At 48.4% G+C, this 13482-nt stretch overlaps 1 protein-coding gene across 1 annotated transcript; it reads right to left on the reverse strand.

Moving 5' to 3' along the window:
* Window positions 1–212: 212 nt before the first annotated feature.
* Window positions 213–2600, reverse strand: GPRIN3 (GPRIN family member 3). Its single transcript, XM_009990041.2, has one exon. It carries the CDS (start codon window positions 2598–2600, stop codon window positions 213–215), a length of 2388 nt encoding a protein of 795 aa, XP_009988343.2.
* Window positions 2601–13482: the final 10882 nt, after the last annotated feature.

Below are 13482 nucleotides of genomic sequence, written 5' to 3' on the forward strand. Positions count from 1 at the left end.
TAGTCGGGACGGGGGCATCATGTGGAAACACACCAGCTGTGGCAATAATAACGGCGTGATGGAGCGTGTGGCTACTCAGAAAACAAAGGGGAATAATTTTCCACTGTTGCTGCATCACAACCCCAATAACACAACCGAACAGCAGGACTCGAGACTCGAGGGGAGGGACTCTCTCTACCACCGCAGACATCTACGCGCCCCTGCAAACCACGTCAGTCTAACACAGAAGAGGGAGCGGGTCGGACACAGCAATTAGGACGCCTAAAATTCTGCAGCATGGACTGGAACATGTTGTGCTGCCTCCCTTTCAGTTTTTTATTTGAGGATGTATCCGAGGAAACCGATTTCCGGGTCTGACTGTTCTGGGCCCGAATCAGTTTCTCGTGTTCCCGTATTTGTCTCTGTAAGTGGTTCTGGATGGCAATTCCCAGGGATTCTGGATCGAGGGAAGCACCGTAAACCTCCCACGTCATGCCTTGCTCGTCCCAAACAACATCCCTGACATGCTTGGACTGCTTCACCTGCACTTTTGCCTCCATGGCCAGGGTGGGCTGCTTTTTGTTTTCCCCCAGGTTTGGCAAGGCCTGAGCTGAAGCAGGAAGAGCTGCCATGTGAAGCTCACCTCTGGACCCCTTGGCCTGGAGGTCTTGCTGCTGGGGAGCTGCCAGTGCCTCCAAGGGAGGGGTGAGACGTGCAGAACTCATGCTCAACTCTGGCGTCAGTCCTGCCTGCAGGCTCTGGTCACCAGCCGTCTGAGCCTGGCCAGCATCTCCCTGGCCTCTGCTCTCCTCTTTTTCACGTGTGTTCTCCAAGCACATCTTTGTACGGACAGCAGCAGGTTGGCTGCTCGCTTTCATCTCTCCTTTAGGATCAAGCACCACTAAGTTTTCTTCCTTTGTTTTTACCACAGATTGATTAAGAATCTCCTCCACTTGACTCGCACCCTTACTTTGCACAGGCTTCTGCTCAGAGCTGCCCAGGACCTCCTTCTGCTTGACTTCACTGTCTGTGCTGCAGAGTAAAGGTAAGTGGCTGCTTCCTGCATCATGGGTGAGATCTCGCGCGTCATTCTCAGTTCCTGGGACAGCGGCAGCAGCAGCGGTGCTTGGTTCACCAGCGCCAGACCCAGACTGTGATGGAGTCTGATTACTGGAATTGACTGCAAGCTGCTCCACAGGGATGGGCTTTGGTGGGACTGGAGCATCCATCGGCAGCCGAGCAGCATGCTTGCTGTCATGGGCTGCACCGACCATTTCAGCATTACCCACAGATGTCCCTTGGGAGGTAATGACTGCAGGCGAGAAGGGAAGAGCAGGTTTTGCATTATCTGCTGATGCTGGAGACATCATGTCAGATGGGACTCCGGGCAGTTTGGCAGGCTGGGTTTGGGCTGGAGCAGTCCCAGCCATAACAACAGTCGACTTTGACGTGATACCAGGAGAATGTGGGGACTTTTGTTGTGAGGATAAAGCATCAGTAAGCGCAGACTGGCTCAGCCCCATACCTCCTTGGTAAATTATGTGCAGTTCTTCCTTGTCCTCAGGAGGAGGATTCCCTTTTAAGAAGGCAGCAAGGATGCTGGGACTGGTGGAGGCCGATTTGCTCTCCACGGTAGCCACGGCCTGAACCTCAGCATCTCGCCACATCCTGCTTACTGCTTCCTGAGTTAAAGAGCTGCTCCCCGACTGAACAGTCATGGTACCCATTTCTCTGAATTTGGAGAGCTGGGTGGGGCCCGGACTCCCGGGCTCAGTGCCCAGAGTGCATACGGGACGTGGGCTCTCGTGGCTGGACTGGGCTGGTGCCTCTCTGCTCTGTGCCAATCCAGTTTGATCCATGGGATGCAGCTGCAAGGTGCCCACAGCCCCGCTTTTTGTCTCCACACTGGCCCGCGGGTCTCTCTGCAGGTCAGCTGCGGCGTGCTTCACCAGCCAGGCTGACGGACACGCCACAGAACCGTTGTTTTCCACTCCCCTGTCTTTTTCCTCTCTCTGCAGAAGGTTTGCTGGAGAAGTAGGGCAGGACTCGTTACCCCTAACAGGGTCACTCGAGGAAGAATAATTTAACACCTCAAGCGCCGGCTGATCATCAGTCCCCTGAGGTTTCAAGGCTGAGTCATCCATTTGTGCCAGGGAGCTTGTTTTCCCCTGCCTGCCTTGCACAAGCTGCCGGGAGCTCGGGGGGGCCGGCATCACCTCTGGCACTTGCCCCGCCACAGGGGCTGCTGCTGCAGGGGCCGCTGGTGGCCCCGCTCCCTGGCTGTCCGCTGGCCGCGGGCAACCGGCATGCCCTACGGTCTCCGGAGACTGCTCTGCAGCTTTGCCGGCGAGCCCAGCAGGGAAGGCTTCCTGCTGGCTAGCATCCTCCTCGCAGCATGGCTCACACTCCTGCGGGCTGGCGGCCACCGTGGGTCTCAGGTCGAAGGGGCAGACTCCGGCCGAGCCGGACGGCGCGCACGGGAAGCCATTGCTGGCCCTCTCTCCGCTGGGTGGTTGGGGCTGGTGCTTGGCAGACCGCAGGTCTCCCAAGTGGTCCTCCTCCAATGAGGCTGTGACCAGGGGAAGCTTGGCAGATCTCAGAGGATCCGGTACAGTCCCCATGGACTGTCTCCAAGACGTGGTTTGCCTTCAGCTTCTCCTCGGAGTTTTCGTGCCTGGTGGTGGGTACAACAGGGCAGGCTGCTGGTGACAGGTTTGCTGCAAAACTAATCTGTTAATGAAAGAAACACAGTGTTAGCAGCAGTCAGATTTAAGAAGAAAAAGTACTTGGAAAAGATTGATTTTACAGTTTGGATATAAATACTTGCAGGCAAGGGGGAAAGTGAAGCACTTGCTTCTGCCTAAAAGTCATGGATTTCAAAGATCTCCCCATTCCAAGGTCCAGATGGAGAAGACAATACCAGAGACAAAGCAACAACAGCTGCCCTCTTGTTGATACATTGATGAAAACATAATGACATGCCAAGAGGGAGGGAAAAAAAAGAAATATGAAGTGAAATCAGAGATGAATGGGAAGGGGAGCAGGCTTTGTGTGGAAGCTCGAGGTCACAAAATAAACTCACTGTGATAAAATCCTCCAGCAAGCCATCTGTGGAAGGAAAAGCGCTACCTTGCCTGTTATGCCTACGTGAAGAACAGAACTGATTCGTCCAAGATCCACCCCGTGACCTGAGCGGATCCCACACCTTTGCTGAGCACCAGTTCCCCCTTCCTCTCATGGAGAGCCCTCCTCTAACTTCACTGCTAACAAGGACGTGCTCACAGGGGCAACTGGTCAATTCAGACTAATGTGGATGAACCCAAACCTCACCAGTAAAAGGAATGTGGAGGGATGACAGCCTGCTGGGTGGTACAGATAGAAAAACACCAAGAGAAGCTACTGTGCTGCACAGCACCAGGGCCGTTCACGTACTTACTGCCTGCACATTTAGATCCTCTGAAATAATTACAAAGAAGCCAGCTCAATTAATAAATGGAGGCACAGATGATCTAGAAATCAGTTTATGAGCAGGTGGTATGAAACTGGAAGGGCAACATTGCAGTGCCGCAGAACAGGAGGGGCCAATGCCATACCCAGTGAAACACTGGGGAGGGATTTTAAGCAGGTGGAGCAGAGTTATCAAAGTTGAAACGCAGCCAGGACTGCAGAGAAACCATTGCTTCAAATAGGGGGCGATCTCCAAACGTGCTTGTTGGCCGGGCTTTAAAAGGTCTTAGCACGGCCTGATTTGGATCCTGCTAGAGGTTGAGGGCTGGATCCCTGTCAGTGGCAGCACAGTGGTGGTGGCCAGTGACGAAATGCCACCCCAGTCTTCTTTTACTGCCTATGCTTGTTCAAAAGGCTTCCCCCAGCTTATGCTGCCAGCAGAGCACGAGTATGAGACTTGGGAGACACCCCGAACATTTAGGTTTTTGTTAAGCAGAGGGATGATGCTGGGAAAATTACGGTACCTCTGTGTGCCCATGTCTCCGCTGGCATGCAGTGGGCTCTCCTTTGCTATGTTACTTGGGAGACACTGCTGGACCGAGCTGTGCAATAGCTCAGCTGTTCCAGACCCTCCCTACCTGCTAGCAAAATCAGCAAAAGCCCTCTCCAGAAAACATCCCTACCTTCCTCCTCTCCCTCAGCTTGAATGGCAGCAGTACGACTTCCTTAGTTTCTTAAATTAATCTTAAATTTCTTCAACTTAAATTAAATTTAAAAATTTAATTAAATTTCTTAAATTAATTTCTTAAACTTAAAAAGTTTTAAATTAATCTTAAATTTCAGCACTGTAGGCACTTAGAAAGAGCAACAGGAGAAAAATGCTCAATGAAAGGAAAATGGAAACAAATACAGCCAGTCTGTATTTCTAAGAAAAGGAAAACGCTATGACTTATTACTTATTCATTAAGCTTTATGTCTTCCAGATATAAATAATTTATTATTTTTATACTGTCTCTTTGGGCTCTGTCCAACCACAGGTATACACAGTCTGCTGGGTTAAGCCAGCCTGGGAAACTGTGATCCTGCCCCTGAAGGACCCTGAGTTTCTTAGCTGCAATCTGTGACAGCCGCCCTGCATCACTCCCAAATGGCTTTCCAGCAAGGCTAATGACTGCAAAGCTTTTTGGGAAGTACTTAGTTTACGCAAACCAGACTGCGAATCGGTGGAAGTTTGTGAACGCCTACAAGGTGTTTTCACTTCATTTTGTGCTCATTTTAAAGCCAGCCAACATAGCCCTGAAGGAAAGGAGAGCTATTCCAAGCCGAATGTCTAACGACCGTGAGGAGAGGAGCAGATGGCTTTGGGCATCTGTTTGTGTAACTTCTGTTACTCTCTTCTTTCCTTTTCAAAATATCAACGTGAACCAAAACAGTATACGCTATTGGGCAGGTCATGTTTCTTTTTTTTTTAGATCTGGAGTTTATTTAAGAACAACTAACCAAATAATGGAACAAAACCAACCCCCATTTTTAGGATGAGAGGTACTACTCGGTGAACAGTTTCAGAAGAAATAAAGATTGCAGAGCAAATCTGTTTGTCTCTTCGCTATACAAAAACTGGGAAAGGCAATCTGTGTGCTGGAGCACACTCTAACTCACACCCACTCGACGGAGATACGATTCTTAATTTTTCAATTTAGTGAGCTGGTTCTGATCTGAACATCCACATGAGTTCTCCCCATCTGTTTGGTGACTCTTCACCAGCATCACTAGAAATACACGTTTAAAGGACTGCCACAGGTGCTAATCAAAAGTGATTCTGCCACTGAGCCCTCGACACATAATGCCAACAGAGGAAATTCTCCCTCAAAAAAAACACGTGGACCTATTCTCTGGTGTGAGGCAACAGAGCATAGCACAGACATTTCGCTTGAACATTCGTTGGGGAACTGGGTCATGCTGCTGACTGGGATGACTGAAAATGAGTTGTTTATGAGAATAAGCTTTCTGTAAAGATTTTGTTGTCAAAGTCATGGGAGCTATTTTCTTGTTAGACTCTTCACTAAGCCATTCTAATGACAGGAGCCAAAGGCACTGCAGTAGTCTGAATAAATGTGGTAATTTTTGACAATGCTGTTTCTTTAGAATTAATAAAAATCAGAATGAAATACATCTTACCCAAGAGAAAAGCAAGCAAACCCAACTAATTACAGAATTGAAAAGGCATTTTTATTATCGGGGTCTTATTTACGATTATTGTCTCATTTTTATTATTGGACTCCTATTATACAGGAGTGAAGAACAATGGTAGGACCTGTGGGCAACACTGTTCAACTGCCAAGGCAGTGAGGCTGCAAATCAACAAGCAACACTGACTGCAAGCAAATACCTAGAAGAAACAGAAACACAAACCTCAGTAGTAGGCCAAAAAACATGTCAAAACAAATCAAGATCACTGATGAATCTTTCAAGTGTTGTAAGCCTGACCTGGAGCAATCATCCAAAATTTTCTTTTATCAGGAAGTGAAATTAGTGTCTCCACAAAGGTCAAAATCAATTTTTAGTAATAAGAACAGATTTTCTACACCAACACAATTCTCCTTCACCTTATTCTTTCAGGCCAAATTAGTCTGCCTGACTATGTCAATCTCAACAAAGAATTTTTCTGGACCTCTAGTAACAAGAAGTTTCTAACTTTGACACTGTAAAGAAACTCCTATTTATTTCAGTAACACTCAGCCCCCAATAAAACAACACTACAAATTTCCCTCTTGCTGCTTATGAGAATGTCAACAAAACCAGAAAGTCTACATGTTTAATAGAACAAAACAAGAAATTTCCAGGAAATTCCAGCATAAGATTCTGCCTCCCATTACCTCTTGAGAAATCTGAAAATCTGCAAAAGCACAAATAAGACTGCCAGCACCTCCTCCACCTACCCTCAATTTAAAAAAGAATTTAAAAACAAACAATGAAAAACAATTAAAAAGCAGATCCTAAACTAATCAAGCATCCCTTCCCAATTCTAGATTCTCATCAGCTTTCCATTCCTGGAGCCTTCTCTTCATCTTTGTCTAAACAAATGGAAGAACTGAATACTTGTTCTTAACAGTTCTAATCTCATCATATAATCTCATCACGAAAATCATCATACAACAGCATGGGTTAAGGACACAGACAAACATCTGCTGAGGGTCATGAAGATAATGTGAGGGCTGGAGCACCTCTCCTATGAAGACAGGCTGAGAGAGTTGGGGTTGTTCAGCCTGGAGAAGAGAATAGTTCCGGGAGACCTTCTAGCAGCCTTCCAGTACCTAACAGGGGCCTACAAGAAAGTTGGAGAGGGACTTTTTACAAGGGCATGTAGTGATAGGACAAGGGGCAATGGCTTTAAACTGAAAGAGGGTACATTTAGATTAGATATAAGGAAGAAATTCTTCACTCAGAGGGTGGTGAGGCACTGGAACAGGTTGCTCAGAGAAGCTGTGGACGCCCCATCCCTGGAAGCGTTCAAGACCAGGTTGGATGAGGCTTTGAGCAATATGGTGTAGTGGAAAGTGTCCCTGCCCGTGTCAGGGGAGTTGGAACTAGATGATCTTTGAGGTCCCTTCCAACCCTAACCATTCTATGATTCTATGAAGCAGGAATTCAGCCTCCCTTCTTGTTTCCTTAACTAAGGAAAAGACAATGGCACACTCTAACTTGTATCAGACCACTGAATATATAGAACACAAAGCACATTTCTTTAAATTTTAAATATACACATGCACTTGCATCCTTCTAATTCTGCACCCAGTGGTGTTTTTTTTTCCAGCTCAATAAGTTATTGTTCTCTCTAAATGCTGCGACTTCCTCTTTGTAGTGTCAAAAGATGTTTGTTATTCTGTTTGTCTGTGAAAAATTTGCTTCATGAGTTATTTTCTCCTAATTATCTGTGGAACTGGCTCTACAAATGAAGGATAGCGCAAACCAAGGACATATTTGTTAAAATAGAAAAGAGGTTGCCCAAAGAGGTAAGATACAAAATACACACAGCGTCCATTTTCAGTATGCTTTGGGATGCTGATAGGAGACAGACTCTTACACTACAACCACAGGGAAGAAAGAGGTGACTGGGCATGCCCACGGACACTTTGCATACGTGTGGCTCCCACAAGAGATGGGGTTGGCATTTCAAGGAGAAGGTGTGCAAAGTCCCGCTTCTCCTCCTGCACCTGGGGACAGCAGGCGTTATCGCAGGCCACACCGGCAAACACCACAGGGACCTGTGCCAGAGGCAGACGGGGAGGGGGACGGCAGAAGTAAGTTCAACACCACGGGGCTGCAGCACCCTTTGTGCAGACATTGTGCAAAGCGAGTGACTGTACGCGGAGGTTTGCTTTTGAGTGGCCTCTGCTGATTCAGTTAGCAGAACTGCTGTAACACTTCAGCAGATACTGCAAAATACCTGTTCATTCCCTCACTATCTGATATGACTTTATTCAGCCCAGATGGACAACAGCCCATCGCTAGACTGTTTTCAGTGCAATAAGGTGTCTTCTGCCCTTTTTCACTGTTCACCTTTTCCTATTGCTTCTTGGTGCTTTTCTGCTGTCTTAAACTACAACTCAGCTCAACTCTGCTCATCATCTGAGCCCATCATCATGGTATCTGAGCACTTTTGTTGCCGCATCTGGGCTCAGGGTTAGCTGTTATGGTGCCACTCAACAGTATGACAATATGAAGGTCATACTAGTTCGTACCTGAAGTCTTGATTGGCTCTATCACATCTGCTCTGAGGATAGAAAAAGGGCAAGATGTGATAGATGGGATGTGTCTTATTTGCGCGTTCACCATTATGTTCCCTTAGATGGCTGGTTGGGTTGGTCATTCCCTCTAGAAGGAGAAGGGAAAACAGCTCAGATTCATGGGCAATGGAGCAAATACTGGAGACGAAGCTGAGAAGGAGCTGGGATGTGACAGGAGGAATTTCCAGGGAACCAGAAAGGACCAGGCAGTCTCATGTAGCTTGGGAGCCCCTGTGCTGGCTGCAACTCTGCCCAGGAGGAATGAGAGCCTGCCTACAAGGACTTGGTATCTTACCTGTTTATTTTTATTCTTCACTATATTAAAAATAACATTTCTCATTTGTGAGTTTTTAACTCTAGGTGTGTTTGGGTTATTTGAAAAGCTTTTCAATTATTGGTGCACAAGTCCATGGGACCTGATGAGATCCATCCGCGGGTCCTGAAGGAACTGGCGGATGAAGTTGCCAAGCCACTGGCCATTGTATTTGAGAAGTCGTGGCGGTCTGGCGAGGTCCCCGATGACTGGAAGAGAGGGAACATAACCCCCATTTTTAAAAAGGGGAACAAGGAGGACCCGGGCAACTACAGGCCGGTCAGCCTCACCTCTGTGCCTGGCAAGGTCATGGAGCAGATTCTCCTGGGAACCATGCTAAGGCACATGGAGAGCAAGGAGGTGGTGGGTGACAGCCAGCATGGCTTCACCAAAGGCATATCGTGCCTGACCAACTTGGTGGCCTTTTATGATGGGGTGACAACATCAGTGGACAAGGGTCGACCAACGGATGTATCTACCTGGACTTGTGCAAAGCTTTTGACACTGTCCCGCACGACATTCTTCTCTCTAAACTAGAGAGGCATGGGTTTGATGGATGGACCACTCGGTGGATAAGGAATTGGCTCAATGGCCGTACTCAGAGAGTAGTGGTCAACGGCTCGATGTCCATGTGGAGACCGGTCACGAGTGGCGTCCCTCAGGGGTCCGTGTTGGGCCCGGCCCTCTTCAACATCTTTGTCGGTGACGTGGACAGTGGCATGGAGTGCACCCTCAGCAAGTTCGCCGATGACACCAAGCTGTGTGGTGCCGTTGACACGCTGGAAGGGAGGGATGCCATCCAGAGGGACCTCGACAGGCTGGAGAGGTGGGCCCGTACCAACCTCATGAAGTTTAACCAGGCCAAGTGCAAGGTCCTACATCTGGGTCGTGGCAATCCCAGGCACAATTACAGACTGGGTGGAGAATGGATCATGAGCAGCCCTGAGGAGAAGGACTTGGGAGTACTGGTGGACGAGAAGCTCAATATGAGCCGGCAATGTGCTCTTGCGGCCCAGAAGGCCAACCGTGTCCTGGGCTGCATCAAGAGGAGCGTGGCCAGCAGGTCGAGGGAGGTGATTCTCCCCCTCTACTCTGCCCTCGTGAGACCTCACTTGGAGTATTGCGTCCAGTTCTGGAGTCCCCAACATAAGAAGGACATGGACCAGTTGGAGAGGGTCCAGAGGAGGGCCACGAAGATGATAAGAGGGCTGGAGCACCTTTCCTATGAGGACAGGCTGAAAGAGTTGGGGCTGTTCAGCCTGGAGAAGAGGAGGCTCCGGGGTGACCTTATAGCGGTCTTCCAGTACCTCAAGGGGGCCTACAAGAAAGATGGGGAGAGGCTGTTCAGGAGGGCCAGTTGTGATAGGACAAGGGGTAATGGTTTTAAAATAGAGGGAGGTAGATTCAGGTTGGATATTAGGAAAAAATTTTTTACCATGAGAGTTGTAGAACACTGGAACAGGTTGCCCAGAGAGGTGGTGGATGCTCCATCCCTGGAGACGTTCAAGGCCAGGTTGGATGAGGCCCTGAGCAACCTGATCTAGCTGGAGATATCCCTGTTCCTTGCAGGGGGGTTGGACTAGATGACCTTTGAAGGTCCCTTCCAGCCCTAACGATTCTATGATTCTATGATTCTATGATTCTATTCTTGTTATTTTTTGGGGTAGGGATGTTTGTCGTAGAAAAAGGTCAGATCTACTTAAAGGCTCTGGCCAGCCTGAAGTCCTAGCACACACAGACACATGGATCCTCTGTACACCCTTCCCGCTACTAACCATCATGAGTTTAAGGATTTTCTAAATTGAAGGACACGCTTTAATCACCTCTGGAAATGAATGCACATCTATTAATGAAACCCCTGTGCATATTTGGCCTATGTGAAATGCTGTGGCAATGCACACGCGCATGCCCCGTGAGGAAAGGACCTTTATTTGTACAAGTCCGTTCACTAGGGCTAGGCCACTCATTTTAGTACTAAAGCAAACCCCAAAGCACCCCTCTGCACACACCACCAAACAAAACCCCTCAGCCCCTCCTAAAACCCTTCCCAGAACCTGCTCCAGAAGCACTTTTTAACCACCCGTGATGCACCCTGCAATTCTGAATCAGCTGAAACCACCAAATGAACTGCAAAAACAGCTCTGAGGAAAACCCAGCTCCTGCCAGGGCTCTCGAGATGCAGCCTGGCTCCTCACCGGACCTCACAGCCCTTCCTCCTGGATGCCGAGATACAGCTCGCAGCGCCCAGCAGGTCTGCTCACGCACGTGTCAAGACACGATGCTGAAAAGTGAAAAAGGCGGACGGAAAAATGGGATATGAGTTCGAACGTAAAAAACAGAGGGTGAGTACTTAAGACCAATATCAGGTGCTGCTTGTCCTTGCTTTATAATGGTAATAAACCAAGGAAAATCAGGTGAAAAATTAAGGGCAAGACGCACCGCAGTTTTTTGCCAAAAGAGATGGCTGCCAATCAGCCTGACAGCTATTGAAGTTTGAGCTGGCGATATTTTGTACAAGCTGAAGAAATACGTTTTTCTGGTTGCTGACTCCTCTCACCTTGCATCTCTCTGCCAGCTATAGGCTTCGACTCTGCGAAGTGTAGAGCATGGGAGCTCCACTTTAGAAGGACAAAACTCAGCTGAACCTTCTGCCCACAACCCGCAGGCGAGGACAATGGGGGAAGCCAGTCCTACCAAACGGCACAGCGGGCTCTGGGCCTAATCCAAAGCAAATTGCTTTGCATCTTCCTTCATTTCACTGAGCTTTCGACAAACATTAAATACGCCCTTCCAAGAGGCCACAGTAACCTTATTCCGAATAATACAGGCTACTCAACTAGATGCAAAAGCAATTCTGCTTAATCTTAAATACCTTTTTAAAACTAAGGTTTACAATATTTTCTCCCTGCAGCATGCAGATAGCATTGCTGGATTTTGTTTCTGCAGGTAGCTCTTGCATATGTTCTCTTTAAATCTATGCTCTCCGTGCTCCCTAGACTCTTGCTGAATTCCTGGGAGTCCAGAAAGCACAGTGTCCAGCAGGCTGCGGAAGAGGCTCGCTGAGATGGCATCTCTCCTAAGTCATCTCAGGTACTTAGCAGTGAGCACAATCTATAATTTTTGTACTGCAGTGTTTATTCCAGTTTAGACACAAGCATCAGTCACTCCATTTCTAGCACGACCTCAGGACTGCCGGAAATATCAGTACTGGACTAAGCAGCTTTATACTGGTATAAAAAGAGTGCACTCAGGCAAGGCAGAACCAGATTTGAAGTACACCTCTGCTCTAACTTCAGGCCGAAGGACCTGAAGCAGTCCAAGTCCCACGGCTGCCTGAGCACAGGACGGTGTTGACAAGCTCGTCCAGAGTCTGGGCTTGTGAGCTTGAGCAGAACCTTGCCCCAATGCTTCCAAATGGTCCAGAGACATGCGTGCACCTCAGCAGTCGCCCAGGGACAGACGTCTGTGAATATCTGCAGTCAGCTTTGAACAGGCAGGTCCATAACCATGGATGAATAAAAACTGTGGTGACCAAGCCTGATTCAGGTCTACTGTCCTGCTGGCAGCAGAACAATCAGTTACCCTTCAAACAGAAAGATGTTTGTCTAAAAGGAATCACAACCACAGCTCTGCTCCAAGACGGGATGTTCTAATCTGTGTCCTGTCTGTTCCCTGTGAGCAACGCCCATCTTGCCCCAGCCAGGAGACAAGCACCAACCACCATGTCCAGCTCCAGCACCTGTTCACAGAGCCCCGATAGGAGCACATGGGCTGTTAGCAGTGCCACAAAGTACATCTTCTGCATGTATGTTAACTTCACTCCTGGTTCCATTTTGCTTTTAATCTCTGTCAGCAAGTCACTGTATCAGAAGGGATGACATTATCCTTTTCTGTACCCTGATGTGTATAGCTACCATGGTCACGCTGGTGACTTTCATTCAGATGTTCCCTAGCACTGAAGCTGAGCTGGTGCTGCTGAAGAGGTCACTGTCCTCTGGCCATGGCCAAAGGCAGCAGCCTGACATGTGCTGTGGAAGTGCTGCAAGAGCAGCTTGTTTTCGTGGGAGTAAGGACCAAGTGGTCACAGACTTATGGTGCACCCCAGTTCTGCAAAACTCAGGTTTCCAGAAGGAAAATGAGGTTTCTTTGCACTCCAACACTTTAAAGAAAAACAATATTTAAAAGTGGTAGAAAATATAGTTTTGAGAAGATTGCTAGAAATCAACATTTGGAAAGGAGATTGAAAATCCTGATTTAAATTAAGAATTGTGGCATCACCTGTTGCCCTTGAAGTTTTGAGCCTTCAAAGCCCACCTCCTTCCCACAGATGAAAAGCCTTCTCCAGGGGAAGCCGAGATCCACACATAATCGCAGCCTCGAGGATCTCTCCAAAGAGCCCCGGGACGGAACCGCAGGAGGGCTGGGTGGCAGCCTGAACATGCGCCACCTCCACACCCATCTCCCTACACCATCGCCTACTCTGCCCTGTGTCCCTGTCCTGCCCCTTTACTTTCCCACTCAGCTCGTGCTCTGCTGTGCTCCCAAGCGTCCTCCTTGCCAGTGGAGAGAGGTCTCGGGCAGCAGCACGGGGCTGCAAAGACAGGCTCTCTCTTCCCACGCCTCCTCCCAGGGTTACCGCACCAGGTAAGGCGGCTTTCTGCGGCGAGGCGGGTAAGTGTGCAGAAGTCCCTGCGGAACACTGGGCTTGCTGCAGAACACTGCCAAGAGCCCAGCAGTGTTTCCTCTCCAAGGTGAAAGGGAAGGATAAATAGCTTTATGAAAACAGTCAAATCAAACAACAACTACACCGATCGGCAGCCGGCTGTAACAGTTGCATAAGCTACAGCTACACTCCTACCTCAGATCCTTGGCCACCCTACAGGGGACGTAACATGTGGATAAAACCCACAGGGATATATATTTTGCTTTTTTTTTTTTTTTTTGATTGCACATTAT

The sequence above is a fragment of the Tauraco erythrolophus genome, chromosome 5 (assembly GCF_009769465.1).
Source record: "Tauraco erythrolophus isolate bTauEry1 chromosome 5, bTauEry1.pri, whole genome shotgun sequence".
Taxonomy (NCBI): domain Eukaryota; kingdom Metazoa; phylum Chordata; class Aves; order Musophagiformes; family Musophagidae; genus Tauraco; species Tauraco erythrolophus.